The 22,117-nt window shown below is 43.1% G+C and overlaps 1 protein-coding gene across 1 annotated transcript in view; it reads right to left on the bottom strand.

The window, feature by feature from the left end:
• Positions 1-3,904: 3,904 nt before the first annotated feature.
• Positions 3,905-22,117, bottom strand: part of NPLOC4 (NPL4 homolog, ubiquitin recognition factor) — a 71,411-nt gene continuing 53,198 nt past the window's right edge. The window contains exons 13-17 of the mRNA XM_015408849.1: positions 19,720-19,791; positions 17,798-17,893; positions 8,544-8,660; positions 6,816-6,918; positions 3,905-6,102 (exon numbers count right to left, since the gene is read on the bottom strand). Of these exons, the coding sequence (XP_015264335.1) occupies positions 5,945-6,102; positions 6,816-6,918; positions 8,544-8,660; positions 17,798-17,893; positions 19,720-19,791 (546 nt within the window). The 3' untranslated portion in view covers positions 3,905-5,944. The remainder of the gene's footprint in view (positions 6,103-6,815; positions 6,919-8,543; positions 8,661-17,797; positions 17,894-19,719; positions 19,792-22,117) is intronic.

The raw sequence follows: 22,117 nt of genomic DNA, 5'->3' as shown, positions 1-22,117 counted from the left end.
TGGTACAGATGAGGGGATAAACAGCTAATTCAGCAGCTGCTTTCAGGTTCTAGTGGCTCAGGGACCTGTGCCCAATGTTTTCACCCCTGGTTTCAGCTTTGTACTCCTCTATTAATTCTCTCTCTTCCAGACATCAGGTTAGATCTTGAACTTGGTGGCACTTTCTCCCCGACTCAAGACTTTCCACTGATGTAGGACTGGCAGAAGAACCTCCCATGACTGGGGAGGGGTCCTTGAACCAGGAGAAAGCACTGCTGTTAGTGAGATGGATCTGTGGAACCTCAGAAATACAGGAGAAATAAGCACCCTGTGGCCCCAATAACACAGAGACGACATACTTCAAGATGAGAATCCATTTTCAAAAAGGAGGTACAGATTTGTCTGTGGAGTCTCTTCAAAGCCTTTACAGTAAAGAGGACCTCACAAATATTGCAACAACTTTGGAAATAAGTTCTTCTGTACCCAAACCTATTCTAGAGTCAACAGTTCTTAGAACAAGATTCTGAGACTGCAAAAGGGAAGGAGGGATGTCTTTAAAAGAAAGAAGCCCAAATGACAACTTTCCTACCTGCTACGTAGAAATCCAGGGGTGGCAAGATGCAGCAGTTAGTTCAAGCCTCAGCTTTTTTCCTCTCTCTGGCCAAGATCAGCTTCTCTTCTGCGCTTTATAACATGATGCCCTGGAATTCTGCCAAGCCACACAGCAGCCTTCTAATTGCAAACAGATCCGTTTGGCCTGCGGAGCGGTCTCCAAACTGTGGCTTATATGGCTCTTTAAAAATTACAAAAACAACAAAAAACACCCCCAAAAAGGCTGCCTGCAGGACAGCATGGCACCTCCCTGAGAAGGCAAAAGCACTCTTCAAGTTGCAGGCTCTAGGCAGAGGAAGATGGTCCTCTTTTGCTTTGGCTCACAAGGGAGCTTTGTAGTTCAACCCAGTTTGCAGAACTTGGGTCTCAAGCCCCCAGGCATTGTTTATGTTATGGGCTAGAAAAAAGAACAGTGCTTTCCTTTGGCGGAGATAAAAATTTATTCGAGGAGCAGAAGCTGTGACCTGCCTGAGCTGGCTGCCTTGCTGAGGTGTGGAATTCTACCCCCACCCGTCTTTCCATACGAAGGGGTTTTTCCAAGACCTATGAGTTGGTTTGGTGAACAAAGGGTCCTTTTTGCCAACCCTTGCTAATTCAAGCGGCAGGCCAAGGACTAGCAGGATCAATGTGAATGGCACAAACCCCACATACTAGCTGGAATCTTTCCTGTAGCCTCTGCCCACCAGTACTAAATCAGCTGTGGAGAAACTGGGGAGCACTTTTAAAGGCCTTGAAAAGTTTTAACTTCAGACTAAGTTCCAAAAACAGGCAATGAGCATCTAGAATGAAAACTTAAAAGTATAGATTGGTTTGTGGCTTGCTGGATCTTTCATAGGCATGGAGGGAACAGACAGAAGAGTATTGGTTTTGTTTCAGTTTTGTGGAATGTGAATGAATGTATGCTACTAATATATGACTATTTTATACTTGATCTTACTCAAAAGATGGAGACGTGACTATTCAATACCACCTCTATCCTAAGTTTCACCCTTCTTCACAAGCTGTATCTCAAACACCACTTAATCACTACTGCAGTTTTATGGGTTTTTTAGCTTCCTCTCCACATCACGATTCACACGGAAACTAGGTTTACAAGTGGCAGCGCACCAACTATCGTCTTCAGGCAGCCATTTGTTGGCTATCCCATCACTTAAAGAGTGGCTCATTTGGCATCGACCAGAGCCCAGGCCTTCTCAGCATGGGACTTGCTCAGTCCAATGGGCTCCATTAAGAGGTGAGGGGAGCTCCTTCCTTAGAGATCCTCAGGAGGCACTGCCCAAGGCTGGTTTTGAGTGGTGTTGAATTGGCAGGCATCTTTTAAGAGCAGAGGGGAGATACAGGGTTTGTTTTTATTTTGGCTTTAACTGAAAATGTATTTTAACTATTATTGTAAGCTGCCTTGACCCATGAGAAAAGGCAGAGTATAAATGCTTTAATAACGAAATAATAAATGTATGCACTTGATTTTAAATAACTACCAATCTGGCTCACTGGCATCCACTCTTTTAAACTCAGACTTCATAAATACATTCCATCCCTTGTCTTTCTACTCTCAAGCTGTATTGCAAAGTCACTAACATGCCCATTTTGCCACCTTGTACAGATGGCAGGGAGGGAGGCAATCTCATCAGATCTAGGAAGCTAAGCAGGGTGGGTAGCTGGATGGGGGACCACCAAGGAAGACTGCAGAGGAAGGCAATGGCAAAACACCTCTGCCTCTCACTTGCCTTGGAAGCCCCTTACTGGGCTCACCTTAAGTTGGTTGTGACTCGATAGCACATATATGTACAGATGGTAGATTAAAAACCTACATCATATATTTCTTTGTCCATTTCCATCATAAGGTTCTTTACATCTGAAAACCACCATTACCAGAAGCCACAGTGGCAAGGTGCCATTATTTTTAAATGGAAATGCAAGAAATGTTTGGTGATAGTTTGGCTTTGATTGAAATAACTAAAATGGTCCCAAAGTGTGCACATTCAATCCTAAGTGGTTTAGGAAACACAATTTAGTCACTCAGTTTTCACAATTGTGCAAATACTAATTTAAATAAATCAGCAGAAGTTGTGATGCTTTCCTGGGCTGTACCATTTCAGGTTGCCCACAACACATAGCACATTTTCACCAATTGGAAAAACCTCCCATCAGGTAGAAAATTATGTCAGAAACCTATACTGAACTCATCTCCTGGTCATGCTAGTTTTGTGTGTACAGGGAGATTTGATTTAAATCACAGAACAGATGAACATGTAACTCTCTCCCACCTGTAACAAGAGAGGTGCTGCCCAAGAAAAGGGCCATGACTTGATTTTGTGGTGTATCTAAACAGACTATGCTAGATTAGATTACAACAGAAAAGATTATTCCTCCTTGTCAATGCTACAAAGCCAATTACAATATGTAGAACACATTACTTTAATATTTCCTTTGAAAAAACTGTCTTGGTCTGTTCTAAAGCTCACAGATTGAACCCTGAAAAACATGTGTCTGAAGTATGAGGGATGCAAGAACCAAAGAATCTTTCCTGCTCATCATTCAGTAACAATATTAACATAAAGGCAGTTATATATGCTGTCAGAAATAATGACTGGTCTCCTTTCTGTTGTCAGAGCTACCCCATTTGCCATGAGTAGAAGAAACACGGAGGAAGAATAGAACAGTCATAAACTGCAAAACTGATGAATGTGAGTTTTGCAGACACATAATACATGTTACAGTTCATAATGTTTTATTTCCAAATTGCTGTATCGGCAGTTAAATCCAAGACTATCTTGGCTTGCAAAATGCCTTGCAACCTTAACTTGTTATTTAGTTGAACAAAACTGTTACTTAGTTTTCACTTTGCATATCTTGAACATCATCATGTTACATGTTAATTTGCTGTTCATTCTCTGGCTAGAAGTTTGAACATTACCTGCCATTCCAATGTATTTGAAATAGTGTGCCTCGCACACAAAAGCCCGTACCTTGAATAAACCTTTGTTGGTCTTAAAGGTGCCACTGGACTCTAAATTTGTTCAGACCAACACAGCTGACAAACTGGATCTGCCTTGTAAGAGGTCACTCTTCTGTCCAAGCACCTGTTGGGTTACTACTACAGTGAGTGCTCAAGCAACAGTTCATCTATAGCAGCTTCTCACACAGAGACACGGTCTGAGTAAAGACTGTTCCCCTCACTTGGCAGAACTCCAAGGGGGAGATGGGATACCAACATTTGGTCTGAAATTACCAACTCTTTCTCTAGGCAAAGCTTCACTTCGAGCCAAAAGTGCTGTGGAGGGAGGGCACACCATTTGCTCCCTTCTGCACTTGGTAAAGACACAACAAGCATTTAAAGAATACATATTGGCATTTCACGTGGGGAGGGTTAATCAGGTGAATTTCACCAGACACAGTGCTATCAAGTTTAAGGCTGCTCAAAACTCAGTTGGGGGGACCCAAAGGGCTTACAAGTTCAAAATGGATGACAGAAGGGTCAGGATAGGGAAGTAATAACAACAAGAGCAGGAGACTTCCATTTCAAATGTTTAATAGTTTTTTTTTTTAATTTGCAGGGCTGTTATTCACTTAACTCCAGTCCAAACCAAACATATACCTCTGCAACCCATAGAACGAAGAGGAATAGCAAGAGCAGCTTTGGCCCAGTGAGCTCAAGAAATCTAGTCAAACACAAACCCAGGAGAGGAGAAAGAGTCCCATGTCCTGTCAGCACGAGCAAGGGCCAGATGACTAGTCACTTGACTGAAATGCCTGAAGGACAAAGCCCCAAATATTTTTGCCATGGAAGGCGGAGACCACATGAGTTATGACAGTTGTCTGTGAGCCAGGCCTACATGCCCATAATGGAAATGGGTAGCTGGGGTAGAGGCACATTTCCCCCCCCTTTTTGCTGTACTGAGAATCTAAAAAAGATAAAACTCTGGAAGGATTGAGAGAGAGTACTCTCCATCCACATAACCCAACTGATAAAATGAATGGCTTGTTTCCCTGTGATGAAGTCGACAGATGTGGCCAAGTGATAACAGGCTAGTTGGGCAGAAAACACTGCTGCAGAAGAACCAAACTGTGCCTTAATCAATAATGCTGTTGGCAGAGATGCTGAGAATTTGGGGATACGGAAATCATCCATCTGCACAACTGGGAATGGAAGAGCTTGCACACCAGAGGAAATTGGGAACTGGAGAGCTCTGTTGATGTGGTTATGGGAACAGCAGGCAGATCAGCATTCTTGAGACAAGAGAACCTCAGCTTCCTGAGAACCCCAAGCCATGTAATGCAGAGTAGACAAAGCTCCATCCAACATGCCAATAGGTGCCCCATTTAATCTTTGTCCTGCTGGGATGCTATTCAAGTCAATAATAGGCATGAGGAAGAAACTCGCAAGTTTTCTGCTCACAGTGACAAATACAAAGAAACAGTTTTAAATGCAAAGGGATGCATGAAGATCTGGGGCAAATAACTGCTTGTGAGCTGTTGCGGGCCCAACTCTGACACAGCCAAGATACTGTCTACTTCTTGAGCAGGAAGTCAACTGCCCCTCAATGCCACATTTGGCAAAGAATGACCCTCTCTGTTGTTGCGCCATAAGTGAGGAACAGCCGCTGGCTAATCAGTTTCACTTGCTATCATCATGGCGGGAGCTAGACAAGAACTGGGTCGGCAGGCAAGCAACATTACCAGGTTGAGAAGGCTGTTCTCTCCATTCTCCGTTTCCTAGGTGCTTTGGGGCTTAGACTGGAGCTCTGAGATATTATATGTTCTGCCACCACTAAATTTGGAAGCTATAATTAAGAGGGTAGACTGAAATGAGTCAGGCACCAGTGACCCAGCGACTCTGAGGCTGAACACAAAGCATGTCAAGAGAGCGATGTTAGGCAAGCTAGACTTGGGAGACCAAGCCATCCCTTTTAACACTGCTGCCTAGCCTCGCTCACTGGCTTAAGGCTGGGGGAAGCTTGTGGCATGCAAGCTAACCGGAGGGGAGGGCATGGCCCCTCACCGCCACGCGCCTGCAGAGCTGATGAGCCATCCGTGCAAATGCAGGTCAAGGGGGAACATGCCCTCTGGCTTTCTACAATACTGAGAGCAAAGAAAAGACAAGGCAGCAGCACAGGCAGAGGAGCTATGTTATGTTCCCCCACTGAGACATCCAGTTCCAACCACAAGCTACAACCCTCTGAATGGCACTGTGTGCCTGTGATAAGGGTCAGGTCCCCCCTGCCCGCTCTGCCCCACCCCTTACGATGCAACATCCCAGGAGGAAGTACAGTCCTTCCTGGCTAGGGGTTTGCCTCTGTATTTCTGCCAGTTGGTCTGTAATGGCCGCCCTGAATGCCAAGCCAGATGAGGCTTAGCTACGTGGGAGGCTGCACATCTCACAGTGATCTGTGCCTGGCTGGTTCATGAAGGTGCAGTGCTGACAGGCCCACATGGAAGAGGTTGCAGCATGTGTTGCGCCACCCATGGCACCATATTCCTGGAGTCCTGGAAGCTGAACTCCAACTGTGCCTGCAAAAATAACACAAAGCAAAGCTGAGAGTTATCAAGGAAACAACAGCTTTGAAAAATAGAGAATTCTCACATGGAATCACTACAGAATGTTTCTGTAGTTAATGTTGGGCTTCTCTACCTCTATCAACAACAATCTTCTTAGTTTGCTGAGTGTCTGTGCAGCAATGTACCCCCCCCCCCAAATTTAGTCAATATTATCACTCATGGAGTACCTTCACTTTACAGTTCTGTACTAGATCAGCCCACTTTGATGTCCCTGAATCAGTCAACAAGAGTGCTGCAGAAATATTTTTCATTTTTACTTGTTTCTAGGAAAACATCCATTTAGACAACCATGTTAGTCTGTTACAGCCAAAACAAAAGGCCTCCTGTGCCACCGTAAAGCTTAATAGTTGCATTTCTCATAAGCTTTCATGGGCTAGAGCCCACTTTGCCAGGGTCAGGTTTCTGCCCCCCTTGCCCACTTCCAGCCCACAAAAGCATATGCTACCATATGTCAGACTCTTCAAGGTGCTACTACCTCTTTTGTCTAGTAGAAAAGTGTAGAAATATTCTTTCCCCATATTAATCTATCCCAAGTCACCAAGGGAAGTTAGAATCCAAATTCCAACACTAGGCTATCTCACGTAGACAGGTTAAAGCTCTTCTGCCTTTCTGCAGTGAGATAATTAAATCCTAGTATCAAAAAAAGGGGGAAACACAAGACATACTGCAAAGTTGTTCAATGGTGGCCCATTGCTCTGATTTTTTCCAAGTCTGTGCTAGCTCCTCATTCCGGGTCCTTACTGCTTCCAACAACAAGCTGATGCTATCCTGAAAGACAGAAGGATAGGATTCATCGTGGCATGACCTATTTATGATGTGAGAGACAGTGAGCCATACTCTGGAAGAATCCCTCTGTTCCAAAGCTGCTTCTACTCCATACTAAGTTGATGATAACAATTCCCAAATCCCAGCCTTCTTGCCTGGTTCCACTATTCCAAGCTCTTTTAAAGCCAAGAAGGAAATTTAGCCATACACTTCACTTTGCATCCTCAACTCAGTGTCATGTTACATATACAGGAAATGCTTTCTGTCTCCCTTCTGGCTTAAAGGGCCAGTAACTCTACAAAACAAGAAAACAGAGAGCTATACCCACCCACCTGGCATAGCTGTTCCCAACAGTGCAATAATCTGAAATGATAGGATGGCTGCATGTATGACATTCTCTTCACCCAGCTGCCTCAAATGACAGATGGCCAGAGTTCTGCACCGTACACATGACCAACATTTATTTCTGTGCAGGGAGCAGGTGGCATGTACCCTTTCAAATAGCCACAGCAAGCATAACTGTGGGGATGAGTGGCTAGTTAGCAGCAGATAGGAGGCTGCAAGTGTACCCTCTTGACCCATTCACTTATCTGCAAATGTTATATTCCACAAAAATAGTGGCAAATTGCATGGAGATACTAAAATGACTTAGAAGAAGATAGCAACTTGTACTCCAAACAGCAGAGGGTACTAGAGGCTAGTTTTACTGGATGGAAACCTGCATAGAGTTTACTCTATCCCATAGATCTGGGGTGCATGTATGTGTGTTACCAGCCATCTCTTACACATCTCCCCAATTAAGAAATTACAAACTGACCTCAAATGACATAAAAATGGGTAAGACCTGACCTTTCCCTTAGTTTCATAACCTTTCCTTCCACTCTACACTCTCTTTCACTTCCCGCAGCAACCTTAAACTGTTGGCAGGGGAGGGGGGAGAATGACTAGACAAAACAAGCAACAGGGCAAAATACAGCAAATGTGATTGGCCCTGATCTCCAGTTGTCCACTGGCCACCCAGCTGCTCAGCACATGCTTCTGGAAAACATATGGCCTCAGTTATTTTTCCTTGCGGTTTTATTTAATGAGAAAAATACAGATGTTCTAATCAGAGCCTTGTGTACAGCCAGATTCTTGCTGGCAATCCAATAAAAGGGGTGGGAGCATGAGGGAAGATGCAAACAAAAGAAGTTACTGGCCTTAGTAAGACTGGGTGACTGATCTTGCAGTCATTTACAACAGGAATTTCTGATTCAGAGAATTTTAAAACATTTCCAGTTGCTGATGCAGCATCCAAGTTGGCTCCAGCTAGTTTGAGAACATACTGATGCAAACACTACTAAATTCACTGCTCCAAACTATACAAAAGCTGACCCTGCCAAACCTCAACCTCATTGAGCATTTCTGCTATCAACATTGAAGATGTACCTCAAAGGCCTCTGATGTCTGAGACAAGGCTTTTGTCAAGGAAACTGGAAGCAGGTGTAGACTGAAACACAAATAGCCTTCCTCCAAGCGGGCTGGAAGTTCTGCTTGGAGACCAGAGCACATTAGCACCTTTCTGTACAAAGATCTCCTTGCAGGCCCTCACATAAGCCTCCAGAATAGCTTTCTTCTTGTATACATACCCTTAAAGGCATGACTTCATTGGTGACCAAGAAGAGGAGCAGATGGAAATCAGAGATGATGTCAAGGAACACAGAGGAGGTGTTCTGGGACAAATACGTAGCCAGACTGTGAAAGTCCTGTAAAGATCGTAAAGAGAATAAACTGCTAAATATTATTTTCCATTTAAATAAACAGTAATATAAAATGTCATTCCTTATCATTCCCCAGTCCAAGAGACATCCAGCAGGCCTCAACCGGAGCCAGGGCGTTTTTGGCCCTGACTCAAACTTGATGGAACTCTGCTGAATAATGTTTGTGCCCCGCAGGACTTAATGCAGTTCTGCAGGGCCTGTAAGGCAGAGATATTCCACCAGGTGTTCGGTTGAGGACAGCAACAGCTTCCATCTGTCCTGGCACTCCTGTTTCTTGCCTCCCTGCCCCTAGCGGGGCAGTGGCACAATTTGAAGTTGCTTAACGCCATCTAATTGTTGTATTGTTCTATTTTTATTGCTTTTAAGTGTACATTTATCCTATGATTGCATTTCATTTGTTGTACACCGCCCTGAGCCCTGTTTACAAGGGAGGGTGGTCTAAAAATTTAATTTTATACATCAATAAATAATAGAATTTTAAACATATTCAGGCATATTTGGTCACAAAGTTTATCGTTCCAAGGACTGATAAATATATTGAAAAACTGTTATTGGTACAAAGTTCTACAATCATTATAGCTTCTATAAAAACAGATTAATTTCAATTATTTGGTTATCTTCCAAATACAAGTCAGCAAATCAGAGATAAACAAAACATCTCTAGATTTCCAGTGAGCAGTCTACAGGATCAACATTATCCTTCAAATAGCACAGATAAAGGTCTTAGGATCTTTAGGAATGTTATATCCTCTCAGTTCCAAAACCTATACCCAGTATTTGGAATGTGCAGTTCTTTTTAAATTAGGTATTTTTCAGTTTGGGCCTACTTGACCTGGGGAGGAGGGGGAGAATCGGTATTTCCAAAAAGTCCTGAATCCCAATACTGGTATGTTATTTGGATCCAGGATTTTTCAGAAATCCTGGATTTTTGGGGGGTCCAATAGACCTGAGAAGAAAAATACTAGATTTTTTCTTTTAAGCCAGCCTGATCCTGGGGCTGGCTTGGTTTCTCCTGCAGCCTGGTTTAGACCACGCTGCAGGAGAAGCCAGGTCCAGCAGGATCTGCATGCTGCGGGGAGATTGCTCCCCAAGGCACACAAATCCTGGCTGGGACAGCTTCTCCTGCAAACCATTTTAACTGCACTGCAGAAGGGGCCAGACTTTGATATGCATGCTGTGGGGCAATCGCCCCTCAAGGCATGCGGAGCCTGTTTGGGACGGCTTCTCCTGCAGTGTGGTTAAAACCACACTGCAGAAGGAGCCAGCTCCAGGATCTGCATGCCATGGGAAGATTGCTCCCTGAGACATGCAGATCCTGGCTGGTACAGCTTCTCCTGTAAACTAGGCTGCACGAGAAGCCCACCCCAAGCTGAGTCAGCAGCTCCCTCTGGACAGCCGATCCTGATCCTTGGGCTGTCTTCTTTAACTTTAACGGGACTGCAATAGAAGCCTGACAAACAGCTGAGAGGCGGGAGCCTCTGTTTTCAGATCTACTGGTAATTCCTGAATATATCTGGGATTTTGGGGGGGATTTTTTTTCCAGTTTTCCCGAGAAAGCCGAGATACATTTGGGATGCCGAAATATACCCAAAAATACTGATAAAGTATTTTTGAGGTATATTTTTGGTTTGGGTAGATCCGAATACACACCTCTACCAGGGTCTTAACTAAAGGTGTGCGGGGGGGGGGATCAGTTTTTTTTTAGATTTGGGTATAATAAAGCCATTTTTTTCAGGATTCCCGAATATACCTGAATACCAAAACTGGCATTCTATTGGTACCTGAAAATTTTCAGCTCCATTATATTCTATGGGGCCGTTGTAGTCAATGTAAAAAATCTTCTAACAAGTATTCAGGGGGCTGGGGGGGGGGGGTTGAGGTAGAGGCATTAAATTTGTACTGTAGCTGCTGGAGCCTCTCCCCAAAAGAACCCCCAAAGAGGGTGCCCCCAATCCTCCATTGTTTCCTATGGGGATGAGAAAAAGGCAGGCAGCAGTATCTCCCCATATTCGGCAGCAAATCAGCTCAGGGGATCTGATTTGGTATGCTGAATACCCGAAAAATGCCAAAAAAGGTTTTTTTGGGTTTTTTCGGTCCGGCTTTACTGAATGCACACCCCTAGTCAACTAAAAATATGAAGCAAGTCTATCTGCGTATACACCCAAAAGCATATGTTGTCAAGTACCAAGGCTGTATGAAGACATTCTCCTTCAGACTGCATGGAATCAAACCCAATGGGACATTTACCCAAATTCAATTCCACACATTTCATAATATTTAGATAATTAAAACTGTTCCAATTTCCAATTAAAATTATATGTAGTTTTTCTTTCTCTAAAAGGAGAAAAAAATATGCCGTGCTACCTTTGGTAACACCACTATCCACTAATATTACTGTTTTTTACTATGGCATGCTTCATATTTTGAAAAATAATTTACATAAAAGATGCTTGATTTGAAAACATTGAAAACGGGGTAATCTAAGACCATTCATTAGCCAAACTGTTTTTTAAATTGCTCTGTATTCTTATGATCTCTCAAAAGGTTTGTTACACTCACATTAGCCCAGTAACCCCCCTTGCCCTTTGCCACATTATAGAAAGCACAATTAGATGTACTTCAGATGACCCCAGGTCACTAAGGTCAATGAATTTATCTTAGAAAACTATTAATCACACTTTCCACTACTGCATGTTTTGTATGGTCGCATCACATCTCCAATGCAGAGAGCAATGCCAAGTATTCAGTTATTTTCCATGGGGGGAGTGTCATTGAAGGGATACAAAAAAGTCAGAGAAAAACACAGCCCTGGACAAGAAGGGTAACCAAAGAGGTTGGAACAATGAAAAAGAGATTAAAATATAACTATAAATGTAATACAAATGTATGAAACCCTGGTATTTAATTTGTTGCTGATTACCTCTGTGTCACTCTTTCTGTTGCATCATGTCCCCCCCCCGCCACACACACACTTTCTATATATGGAGGGATTGGGTTACTATGATGCTGATTCTCTTCCGGTTGTTCCTGAGCACTCCATTCGAATTTTGAGCATGTCTAATCTGACCTAAGAAGGTAAACACTGCACAATTTTTTAAAAACTGGCCATTCACCCCCCCTTTTTTCTTGACCAATAAGGAGATTTTCAATTTGTAATTTCTGAGCAATATATTTTATGCACAATTTTGATCCATGTGCAAAGGGAATATTCTGCATTTTGATGAGTTGCCCATGTTGGATTACAAGAAAATTTGATACCTCTTACTCCACGAGTGAACATCTTAGTTTGAGTAGCTATCCACATTTTATGAATTCTAAAATTTAAATTAATTTTATTTCCCATCAAACACTGAGATCATTATTGTTTATTTTTCTTTCTTTTTTCTCATTTTAGGTCTAGTTTTTGTATGGTTAGTTTTCTGTAACTGTTAATGGAGTGTTCAGTTTGATTTACACCACTGAGGAAAGCCTTGTGCCGAATCACATATGGTATTGGTTGGTTCTTGCATATGTAGATAATATGTACTTTTAAACTTGTAATTTTTAAATAACATTTTAGCATTTCTATCTGCATTATCCAATTAAATACCAGTGTTTTGTACATTTGTACTACATTTATAGTTATTAATCATATTTTAGCATTTCTACCTGCATTATTAAATTAAATATCAGTGTTTTGTACATTTATACTACATTCATAGTTATACTGCAATCTTGTTTTCATTGTTCCAACCTCTTTGGTTGTCTAACTTTTGCCAGCCACCAATATCAATTCAGGATAAGCTTGCAGAATGTGGAGGGGAAAACACAATGTCTTTTCCACATTTCTACTATAGTCTCGGCTCAACCAGGGCAGACATGCATTTTATCAGGCCATATTCTTTAAGTCTGATAGCAATCAGCAAAAGGAAAGTACAAAACACCTGAGAGAATCTGCAGCAGGTTTGCTTTTGTGGGCATCTAGCTCAGCATCTCATCCTTTAAATATCTGGCTAACAACAGATGCTCTAGGAGAGGTCATAAACACAGTTATGGAGAGATCGGCCACTTATCGTTTGCACGGTTTTTGACCTGAAGTTTAAGAACATCCTGAGCACAAACTGTACCTCCAGTTATTTCCCTGACTTGCATGAGTTGCCAAGGTAACTGGAGTGAAAAAATACAGCTAGGGATAAACTGTTGCTAAACCGAGCAGCTCATCAGCAGCCCACAGGCACACAAAGCTGGGCCAGATGGTGTGCACCCAAGAGTGCTCAAAGAACTGTCTAATGAACTTGCAGGGCCTCCATCCATCAGCCTCTGTCCATCATCTCCAAGGCCTTCTGGAGGACTGGGGATGTGCCACAAGATTGGAGAAGAGCAAATGTTATCCCAATCTTTAAGAAAGGGAAGAAGGATGACCCAGGAAACTACAGGCTGGTGAATCTGACTTCTGTTGCTGGGAAGATATTACAGCAGATTTTAAAGGGACCAATCTATAAGCATCTGAAGGACCACTTAGTGATCCGGGGAAGTCAGCATGGATTTGTCCCCAACAGATCTTGTCAGACCAACCTGGTTTCCTTCTTTGATCGTGTGATGAGTTTACTGGATCGTGGGAACTCTGTTGATGTGATTTACCTGGATTTCAGTAAAGCCTTTGATAAAGTTTCCCATGACATTCTGATGGGCAAACTGGAAGACTGGAGGTGTCCAGTGGGGTGCCTGGTCACAGGGCTCGGTTTTGGGCCCGGTACTTTTTAATATTTTTATTAATAATCTGGATGAAGGGGTAGAAGGGCTACTCATTAAATTTGCTGATGATACCAAATTGGGAGGAGTAGCAAACACCCAAGAAGACAGAGTTAAAATTCAACAAGACCTGAATACTCTGGAGAAGTGGGCAGTTGCAAACAGGATGTAATTCAACAAAGATAAATGCACAGTATTACATCTGGGCCACAAAAATGTCAAGCACAAATACTGGATGGGGGATACATTTCTGGGGAGTAGTGTATGCAAAAGAGATCTTGGGGTAAGGGTGGACTATAAACTAAATATGAGCAGTCAGTCTGACATGGTTGCAAAAAAGGCAAATTCAGTATTGGGTTGTATTAAAAGGGCCATAGCATTGAAGTTGCAGGAGGTCATAGCCCCTCTGTATACTGCCTTGGTCAGGCCGCACCTTGAGTACTGTGTGCACTTCTGGAGGCCTCATGTCAAAAAGGATGTGGACAAAATCGAGAGGGTGCAGAAGAGACCCGAAGCAACGGATTTAAATTACATGCAGAAAGGTATCGGCTGGATATTAGAAAAAACTTTTTCACAGTTAGAGTGGTTCAAAGATGGAATCAGCTGCCTAGGGAGGTGGTTAGCTCCCCTTCACTGACAGCTTTCAAGAAGAGGCTGTATGAATATTTGTCAGAGATGCTTTAGGCAGGGGGTTGGACTAGATGGTCTGTATGGCCCCTTCCAACTCCATGATTCTATCCAAGCAGTAAAGGCTTGGGTTTCTTTCTGCACACAATCACAACCTTCCAAGTCTAGTTCAGTCATATTGTAAGTATCCTCTTGTTCTAGCAGTCGTTTGTGAGTGTAAACTGAAGACCCAAACAGGTGTGTACAATGGGAAGGGGTATTACTGGGACACACACAGAGAAATCTGAAGATTTCCCATTTAAATTCAAACAAGAGCATGTGAGCAGCCAGCTGTGTACATGGCTGTGTACATGGAGAAGGGGCAGGAGAGGAAGCTGCTGCTGGAGTGGTGAGTGTTTGATTATTTGCCTTTCCTTAACTGCTGAGGATAAGCAGCTGAGGGTACTGTGTGGGAGGACAGTGTGAGGGTGTGTGAGTGTGTATAGCCTGTGAGATTGTGTGGTGCTTGTTTGAGGAAGTGCTGTTTGTCTCTTTCGCCTGGGTGTAACTGATTGCAGCTTTTAGCAGCTTTTCCTGGGGCAGACTGCTGACCCCTCCCACTGCTGGGTGAGCCTTTAGTTATATTAGGCTCCTTCTTGCCAGAGGCACAAGCGAAAGGGTGAGAGCTAATGGGCTCTTGCCCTGGGGACCCCATAAGAAGTTAAGAAAAGTGTACATTGTTGTGCTTGTTCCCCCTTTTGGCTCAGGTAGCTATTTGGTCAGTTCTCTAAGTTTCAGGGTGCATCAGCACACCAAGGTATTTCTAGATGAACGAATCCACTTGTTTTTGTTTGTTTTTGCTTCTACAAACCTTTCACAAATAGTTTTGAGAGGCAGTTTGGCAGGGGAGTTATCAAGGAAGTGCCAGTTAAACTGGATTAATTTTGAAATGGAATGCACCCGCAGGGCTGGTGAGGGAGCTGAGGCAGTGATGTGCAAAGTCTGTGGCATGTTCGTATTCTTACCTGAGGTAACAGCAATTACACTTGCTGCAAGTATAAGTTGGTAGCCCTACTGGAGAAGAAGATACAGTGACTTGAGGCACGCTTGTCCACACTCCAGTTTATAAGGGAAGTTGAAGATTTTATGGACAAAACACATGAAGCACTCCTGAGAGGGCAACAGGAGGAGAAGGGAAAGGTATCTCAGCAAATGGAGGAGCACCTGATGCAGGAGGAGGGCACATGGAAGAATGTAACCCACAGGGGCAGGAAAATCAAGAGTCATTCTGAGCCTCTGTAATTAAGCAATCGGTTTCTGGATCTCCCCACAGATACTGATTATGAACCACTGGAACAAGGGCTCCTCCCCCAGCCTCCACAAAGTTTGAAGAAAATTTCTCAGACCCCTGTGGATGGGAGGACTCAAACTTCTGCTCCCCAGTATAGGAGAAGGTGTGTGTTGGTAACTGGGGATTCCATACTGAGAGGGGTAGAAGCTAAAGTGTGCCAACCGAACTTGTTGTCTCAAGAGGTATGCTGTCTACCAGGTGCATGCATCCAGGATGTGATGGAAAGGGTAGGAAGACTCACCAAGCCCACAGATTATTTACCCTTCTTGATCATCCACATGGGAACAAATGATACTGCCCAGCACAGCCTAGAACGTATTAAAAGAAACTATGTGGTTCTGGGTAAAAAGGTGAAGGTTGTATTTTTGTCAGTTCTTCCTGTCAAAAGCCATGGCTTAGGAAGGGAAAGAAGAATACTGCAGATCAATGACTAGCTACATAGATGGTGTCATCAGGAAAGGTTTGGATTTTTGGACCATGGCTTACACTTTCGAGATGAAGTTCTTCTATTGGGAGATGGTTTGCACCTCACGAGGGTAGGAAAAAATGTGTTTGGAAACAGCCTTGCAAACTTAATAAGGAGAGCTTTAAACTAAATCCTGTGGGGAAGCAAGACAATAATAAGAACTCTACAGTTTTGTGGGGAGTGGCACATACGCTAGGTAACATTAATTCACATGTAACTACAGAAACAAAAACTTCAGGGTGAATAAAACATGGATTCCGAGGTCTCTACACTAATGCATAGAGTATGGGAAACAAGCAGGAGAAACTTGAAGTCCTAATACAGGAAGGGGACTATGACCTAATAGGCATTACTGAAACTTGGTGGGATGACACTCACAACTGGAATATAAAGATTATGGGGTACAACTTATTTAAAAGGGACAGACAAATAAGGAAGAGCAGAGGAGTCACATTATACGTAAAGAAGGTATATACTTGTGAGGAAATATGTGAATCTGAGCATGAAAGTCCAATTGAGAGTCTCTGGGTAAAAATAAAAGGTGTAAGAAATAATAGTGATATTATGGTGGGGGTCTACTGTAGACCACCAAGCCAGACAGAGGACTTGGATTGAGACACTCCTAGAACAGATTACAGAGTTCTCAAAGAGATGAGACACGGTGGTCATGGGATATTTCATTTATCTGGATATCTGTTGTAAGTCCAACTGTGCTAAAAATGAAAAGGCCAATAAATTCCTGCCTTGTCTTGCTGACAATTCATTTTCCAGAAAGTGGACAGGGAAACAAGAGGATCTGTTATCTTGGACTTCGTTTGAGGGAAAGAAAAGACAAAAAATGAGATGCTAATTTTTTCTGAAGTCTGTTTTTTATTCTTTGTTAATAACATATAAGAGTTATTTTGTATTGTTCTTTAAGAAGTCAGAAGTTCTGGATTTGAAACATATAAGCGAATTTAATGATCACATTTAATGTAACCAATATTTTATTTTTATTATAAGCTTTGTATTGTAACCATTGTACGACCACCACCTCTTGCGTTTTTAGTGGTTTTTCTTTACTTTCGCCTGTAGTTTATAGTTCCTCGACCATATTTTTCTTGTAGTGTTTTAGGAAAAAATAATTTTTTTAAAAAGGAAAGGTTGAAGCAGCTGGGTATTGTTTAGCCTGGAGAGGAGATGATTGAGAGGTAATATGATAAGTACTTGAAGGGCTGTCATACAGAGGATGATACAGAATTGTTCTCTGTTGCCCCAGAAGGTTGGACCAGAACCAACAGGTTGAAATTAAATCAGAACAGTTTTCGGCTAAACATTTGGAAGAACTTCCTGACAGTTAGAGTGATTCCTCAGTGGAACAGGCTTCCTTGGGAGGTGGTGGGCTCTCCTTCTTTGGAGGTTTTCAAACAGAGGCTAGATGGCCATCTGTCAGCAATGCTGATTCTGTGAATTTAGGCAGATCATGAGAGGGAGGGCAGGACGGGTTGCCTCAGTGCTTAGTTCTTGTGGCCCTGTCTTACATGCCCAGGGAAATATCGATCACCACTTTGGGGTCAAGAAGCAATTTTTCTCCAGGCCAATTTGGCTGGAGATCCTGGAGGCTTTTTGTCATCTTCTGGGCATGAAACAGTGGTCACTGGGGGCGTGGGGGCATATTTGTGAATTTCCTTGCATTGTGCTGGTGGTTTGACTAGTTGACCCTGGAGGTCCCTTCCAACTCTATGATTCTATAAACCACCTCTTCCTTTCAGTGTATTTGCCATGATAATTAAGAGCAGCTTCTCTCCACTGAACCACTCCCCACCAACATATTCAGCAACAAAACAAACTCAAAAGGGAATCAGAGATTAGAACAGTCACTTAGATTTTTGACTGCTTATCATTTTTTTTGTACAATTCCCGGTACCTTTGAAGAAAAAGTCAGTTCTGTTATGTAGGGCTGTTAATCCCTTCCCTCCAACCTCTTACCTGTGTTTCTCCGAGCACATCACGATTCTCAATAGGGAATGGATTTTGAGAAATAGAAAATGTATAAACTGGATCCTTTGGGAACGTAGTAGTAATCTTTAAAAAAAAATAAGACAAAAGGTGACTATTCAAAGCATAGCCCATGAAGTGTAAGAAACCATGGCCAGGTATGTGGCAGATGTAGACTTCAGTCAAATGCTTTCCCTGGCTGAGAGCTAGGGACCCAGCTGGGAAGGGCAGTGGGAGACCAAGAGGTGATGTTTCTTAAGGCTTCTCACATTTACTCTCATTTACATACATTTTATCCTCATCTCTTTTCCCCAAGTGATGCTTCAACATGCATGGTGAAAAGAGTAGACTGCGACAGGAAATTCTATTTCAAACAGTTAGGGCTACTCAGGATTATACAGGCTTGCACAAGGGAGTCAAGAGCAACCCTCCCTTAGACAGATGCTGCTACAATTGCTGGGGCTGAACCCATGAGGAGTTTAAGCTCCTCTCCTCCCAGAGTGGCCATGCAGACTCTAAAAAGCATTGCCAAATATTAAAATTCAGACACATAGCCACCATCCTTCTTCCGGGCAGTTTGGGTGCTTTGCCAGCTTTTTGTATTCCTACTCTCTTTCAGCGGGAAGAACACCATGCTTGCTGATCCCACACAAGTTGCCTGAGGAAGACTAATATTACAGGCTGTTGCATTTCACAGAGAAACACTGTCATATCCCAACCATGATTCTATTGAGCTGGAGGCCTTGCCAGCAAAGGGCTTTTCAATCAGGAATTGGCACAATTTGTAACGGACACCAAAGGTGCAGAAACAGTGCAAGTTATAATAGAATAATAGAAAGGTGAGACATTGTAAAGAAGCTTCAGAAATTCAGTTTCTAATCTCTCTTTCAACTCCTCCTAAATGCATGCTCTGTCAATCTGTTTTCATCTTAATTATACCCCAGGTAGTCAAAAAACAGATGCCTTTGCGGCTTGGGTAATAAATATGTTTCAGGGCTATCAGCTGAAATGGAACATTGGCAGGCTCAACACAATGGCCACCACTGCTGCAAAAGGCAAAATACCTCAACTGCATGAATTGGACATGAAATGCCTTCAGCCCCAATTAACTATGCCTGCAATTTAAGTGACTAAATGGGAAAGGAGGAAGAACAAGGGAAACTCTGTAGCCCCCACTACAGGCTGCTGCACCAGATCTCTTTGGATTCAATTATTTTAGACTACTGTGGCTACTCTCCCCATCTGATCTTCTGCTGGTAAACTCAGTTGTATTATACTCTTCTATCCTGCAAAATGCTTTGTCCCCTTCATCATTTTAATGCTAACTTAACAGATGTGTTTATATTTACAATGTTTTTATTAACTAAGGTAAGGTCGTTGATACACAGAGAGGTACCATACCCCATCCTTACTTGATGCCAGAAATGAGCCCACTTCCCTGTGGAAGGGAGCCTGCCACTGTACTGCAGGTGAGCTATTTTACCCAAGTTATTTTACTCGGCTGATGGCAGCAGAGATGCCACAGGCATTCAAGTCCTGTCTGGCTCAGTCACTACAAAACTCCTGCGAAAGGCGCAGCAGACACTTACTAACAAGCTCCTGATGATGTAATCGCCAGCATCTCTGTGGGGGCGGGGGTGTGACAGTTTCTACTCATCTAATGGATAAACATCATTTCATAGAAGCCGTGGGAGATGCTCCAAACAGTGCCTAACTCGAAAGCCAAATGCTTCCCTCAGGTTTCATACTGCCACTACCCCAAAGGAAAACCTGCAAACAAGTCACAAGCTGCCTGCTAACAGCGGGGCACAGTAAAGAATAATGTGAGAGTTCCAGTTTTAGCCTTGGGATGAATTTTGCTCCATTTATGTTTTCTTCTGCAAAAGAAACAGACAAGCACAGTAGATACTTACATCAATTATTAGGTACTCGACAGGGAGCGGACGGGCTAGCTGAGTGATCTCATTGCCGAACTTGTCTATATCCTGGAAATGAACAGAAGTCCACCGGTTAGACAGAACGATTAATGCACAGCCACTAAGGAACAGCAGACCAGAATGGGCAGAAGGTAGATTGTGGTCTGCCTATGGATGAAACCACTGACAAAATTTTAGTGGATCTGATCCAGCAAAGGTACCTGCTGGAAGACAGGATTGGATTCTCCCAAGGAATAGGCTGTCCTGAGCAGAGTTGGACCTTATCCAGCGAGGCACTTGTCCTCGAGAGCCAGTTTGGTGTAGTGGTTAAGTGTGCGGACTCTAATCTGGGAGAACCGGGTTTGGTTCCCCACTCCTCCACTTGCACCTGCTGATGTGACCTTGGGTCAGTCACAAGCTCTGGCACAGCTGTCCTTGAAAAAGAGCAGTTTGTGTCAGAGTTCTCTCAGCCCCACCCACCTCACAGGGTGTCTGTTGTGGGGAGGGGAAGGGAAAGAAGTTTGTAAGCCGCTCTGAGACTCCAAGTGAAGGGCGGGGTATAAATCCAATCTCTTCTTCTCTTCTTCTTCTTCTCTTAAACAAGAGAGCACACTTGGGCTTACTTAAAACATATCAGTTATGCTTTATCTGTTGAAATGCTTCAAAAACTTAATACACATCAGTGGCGCACAGGGATTTAAATTTTTATTTTTTAAAAAAATGGACCATGCAACACAGAAGTCAGCCCACCCCAGAAGATGAAGACGACGAGGACGACGAGGAGATTGGATTTATACCCTGCCCTTTGTTACCTGAAGGAGTCTCAGAGCAGCTTACGATCCCTTTCCCTTTCCGTCCCCACAACAGACACTCTGTGAGGTAGGTGGGGCTGAGAGAGCTCTCTCGAGAACTGCCCTTGAGAGAACAGTTCTGAAAGAACTTATGACTGACCCAAGGTCACACCAGCAGCTGCATGTGGAGGAATGGGGAATCAAACCTGATTCTCCCAGATTAGAGTCCACGCTCCTAACCACTACACCAAACTGGGAATGCTTCTGTAGAAAAAATAATGTTTCACAGTTCTATGAAATACTTTTTTCTATTATAACTAAGTAGGCTTTTTACCAACAACAAAACAAAACTGTAACACAAAAACAGGAGCTATTTAACTTGACCCTCATATATCATACAGCTGGCCAATCTAGCATAGTGACCCACTTGATGCTGGCTGACTGGAACTTTTTTTTTTTTGGCCACAGCTTGACTTATGGCAGCCCTGTAGGGGTTTCAAGGCAAGAGACGTTCAGAGGTGGTTTTGCCACTGCCTGCCTCTGCATAGCGACCCTGGCATTCCTTGGCTGTCTCCCATCCAAATACTGACCAGAGATGACCCTGCTTAGCTTCCAAGATCTGATGAGACTGGGCAAGCCTGGGCCATCCAGGGCAGGCTGACACTAGATGTTAGCGAATGGCATCAAGTATCAGACTCCCTTCAGGCTATTTTCAGACATGCAAAACAAGTCCTCTCTCTCTCTCTCTCTCTCTCTCTCTCTCTCTCTCTCTCTCTCTCTCTTTTACTTTCCACACAGCACCTTCCGTGTACAAGATTGCATTGAAAATTTTCAGCATTCACAGGGCTGTATAATTCTGCAAGCAGAAACCAAGGGGGAAAAAAACACTGAACCTAACAATGAACTCCAAAACCAAGCAAAGGTTAGTGAAAAGGAGGGCCAATGTTAAAACCTTTCCATAAAAGATAAAAAGAGGTACATGTATTTATTAATAATAAGAACAAATTTTAAAACATATATAGAGGCCCATTTACAACCAATGTATATAAAATATAACAATATCAAGGGCTTACAAAGTTGACCTTACACGTTTCGGCCAAATAGGCCTTCCTCAGAGGTCATACATATGTGGCAAGATGGTTAATAATTATTTTTACATAAACACAATCAGAAATATATACAAAGTACAGATTCAATGAAGACCATAAAGTAAATTGTTCAAAAGTAAAATCACCAGGCACAAAGTAAATATGCACATAAGACCTTTAAATTGCAATCACTAGCCCAGTTATTATAAACTTGTGGTCCAAAACTTTCCTTCTTTGATTGTGTTGCCACAGCATTCACAACTGCAGCGCCCACTGAACACTTGAAGGCACCTTATACAGAGTTAGACCATGAAGCTCAGCATTCTTTACTCTCACTAGCAGCAGATCTGCAGGGTCTCACATCATCTTCTACCTGTCCCTCTTGACTGAACATGCCAGGGACAGGACCTGGGATCTTCGCCATGCAGAGCAGGTTACTCTACCACCGAGCCACAGTTGCACCCCGTTCTTGCAGCCTCCCATATAAATGAAGGATTGCTGGGGGGGGGGGGCAGG

The sequence above is a fragment of the Gekko japonicus genome, unplaced genomic scaffold (genome assembly GCF_001447785.1).
Source record: "Gekko japonicus isolate JY-2015 unplaced genomic scaffold, Gekko_japonicus_V1.1 scaffold57, whole genome shotgun sequence".
Lineage (NCBI taxonomy): Eukaryota > Metazoa > Chordata > Lepidosauria > Squamata > Gekkonidae > Gekko > Gekko japonicus.
The sequence above is the reverse complement of the archived record's forward strand: the minus strand, read 5'-3'. Positions and strand labels throughout refer to the sequence as shown.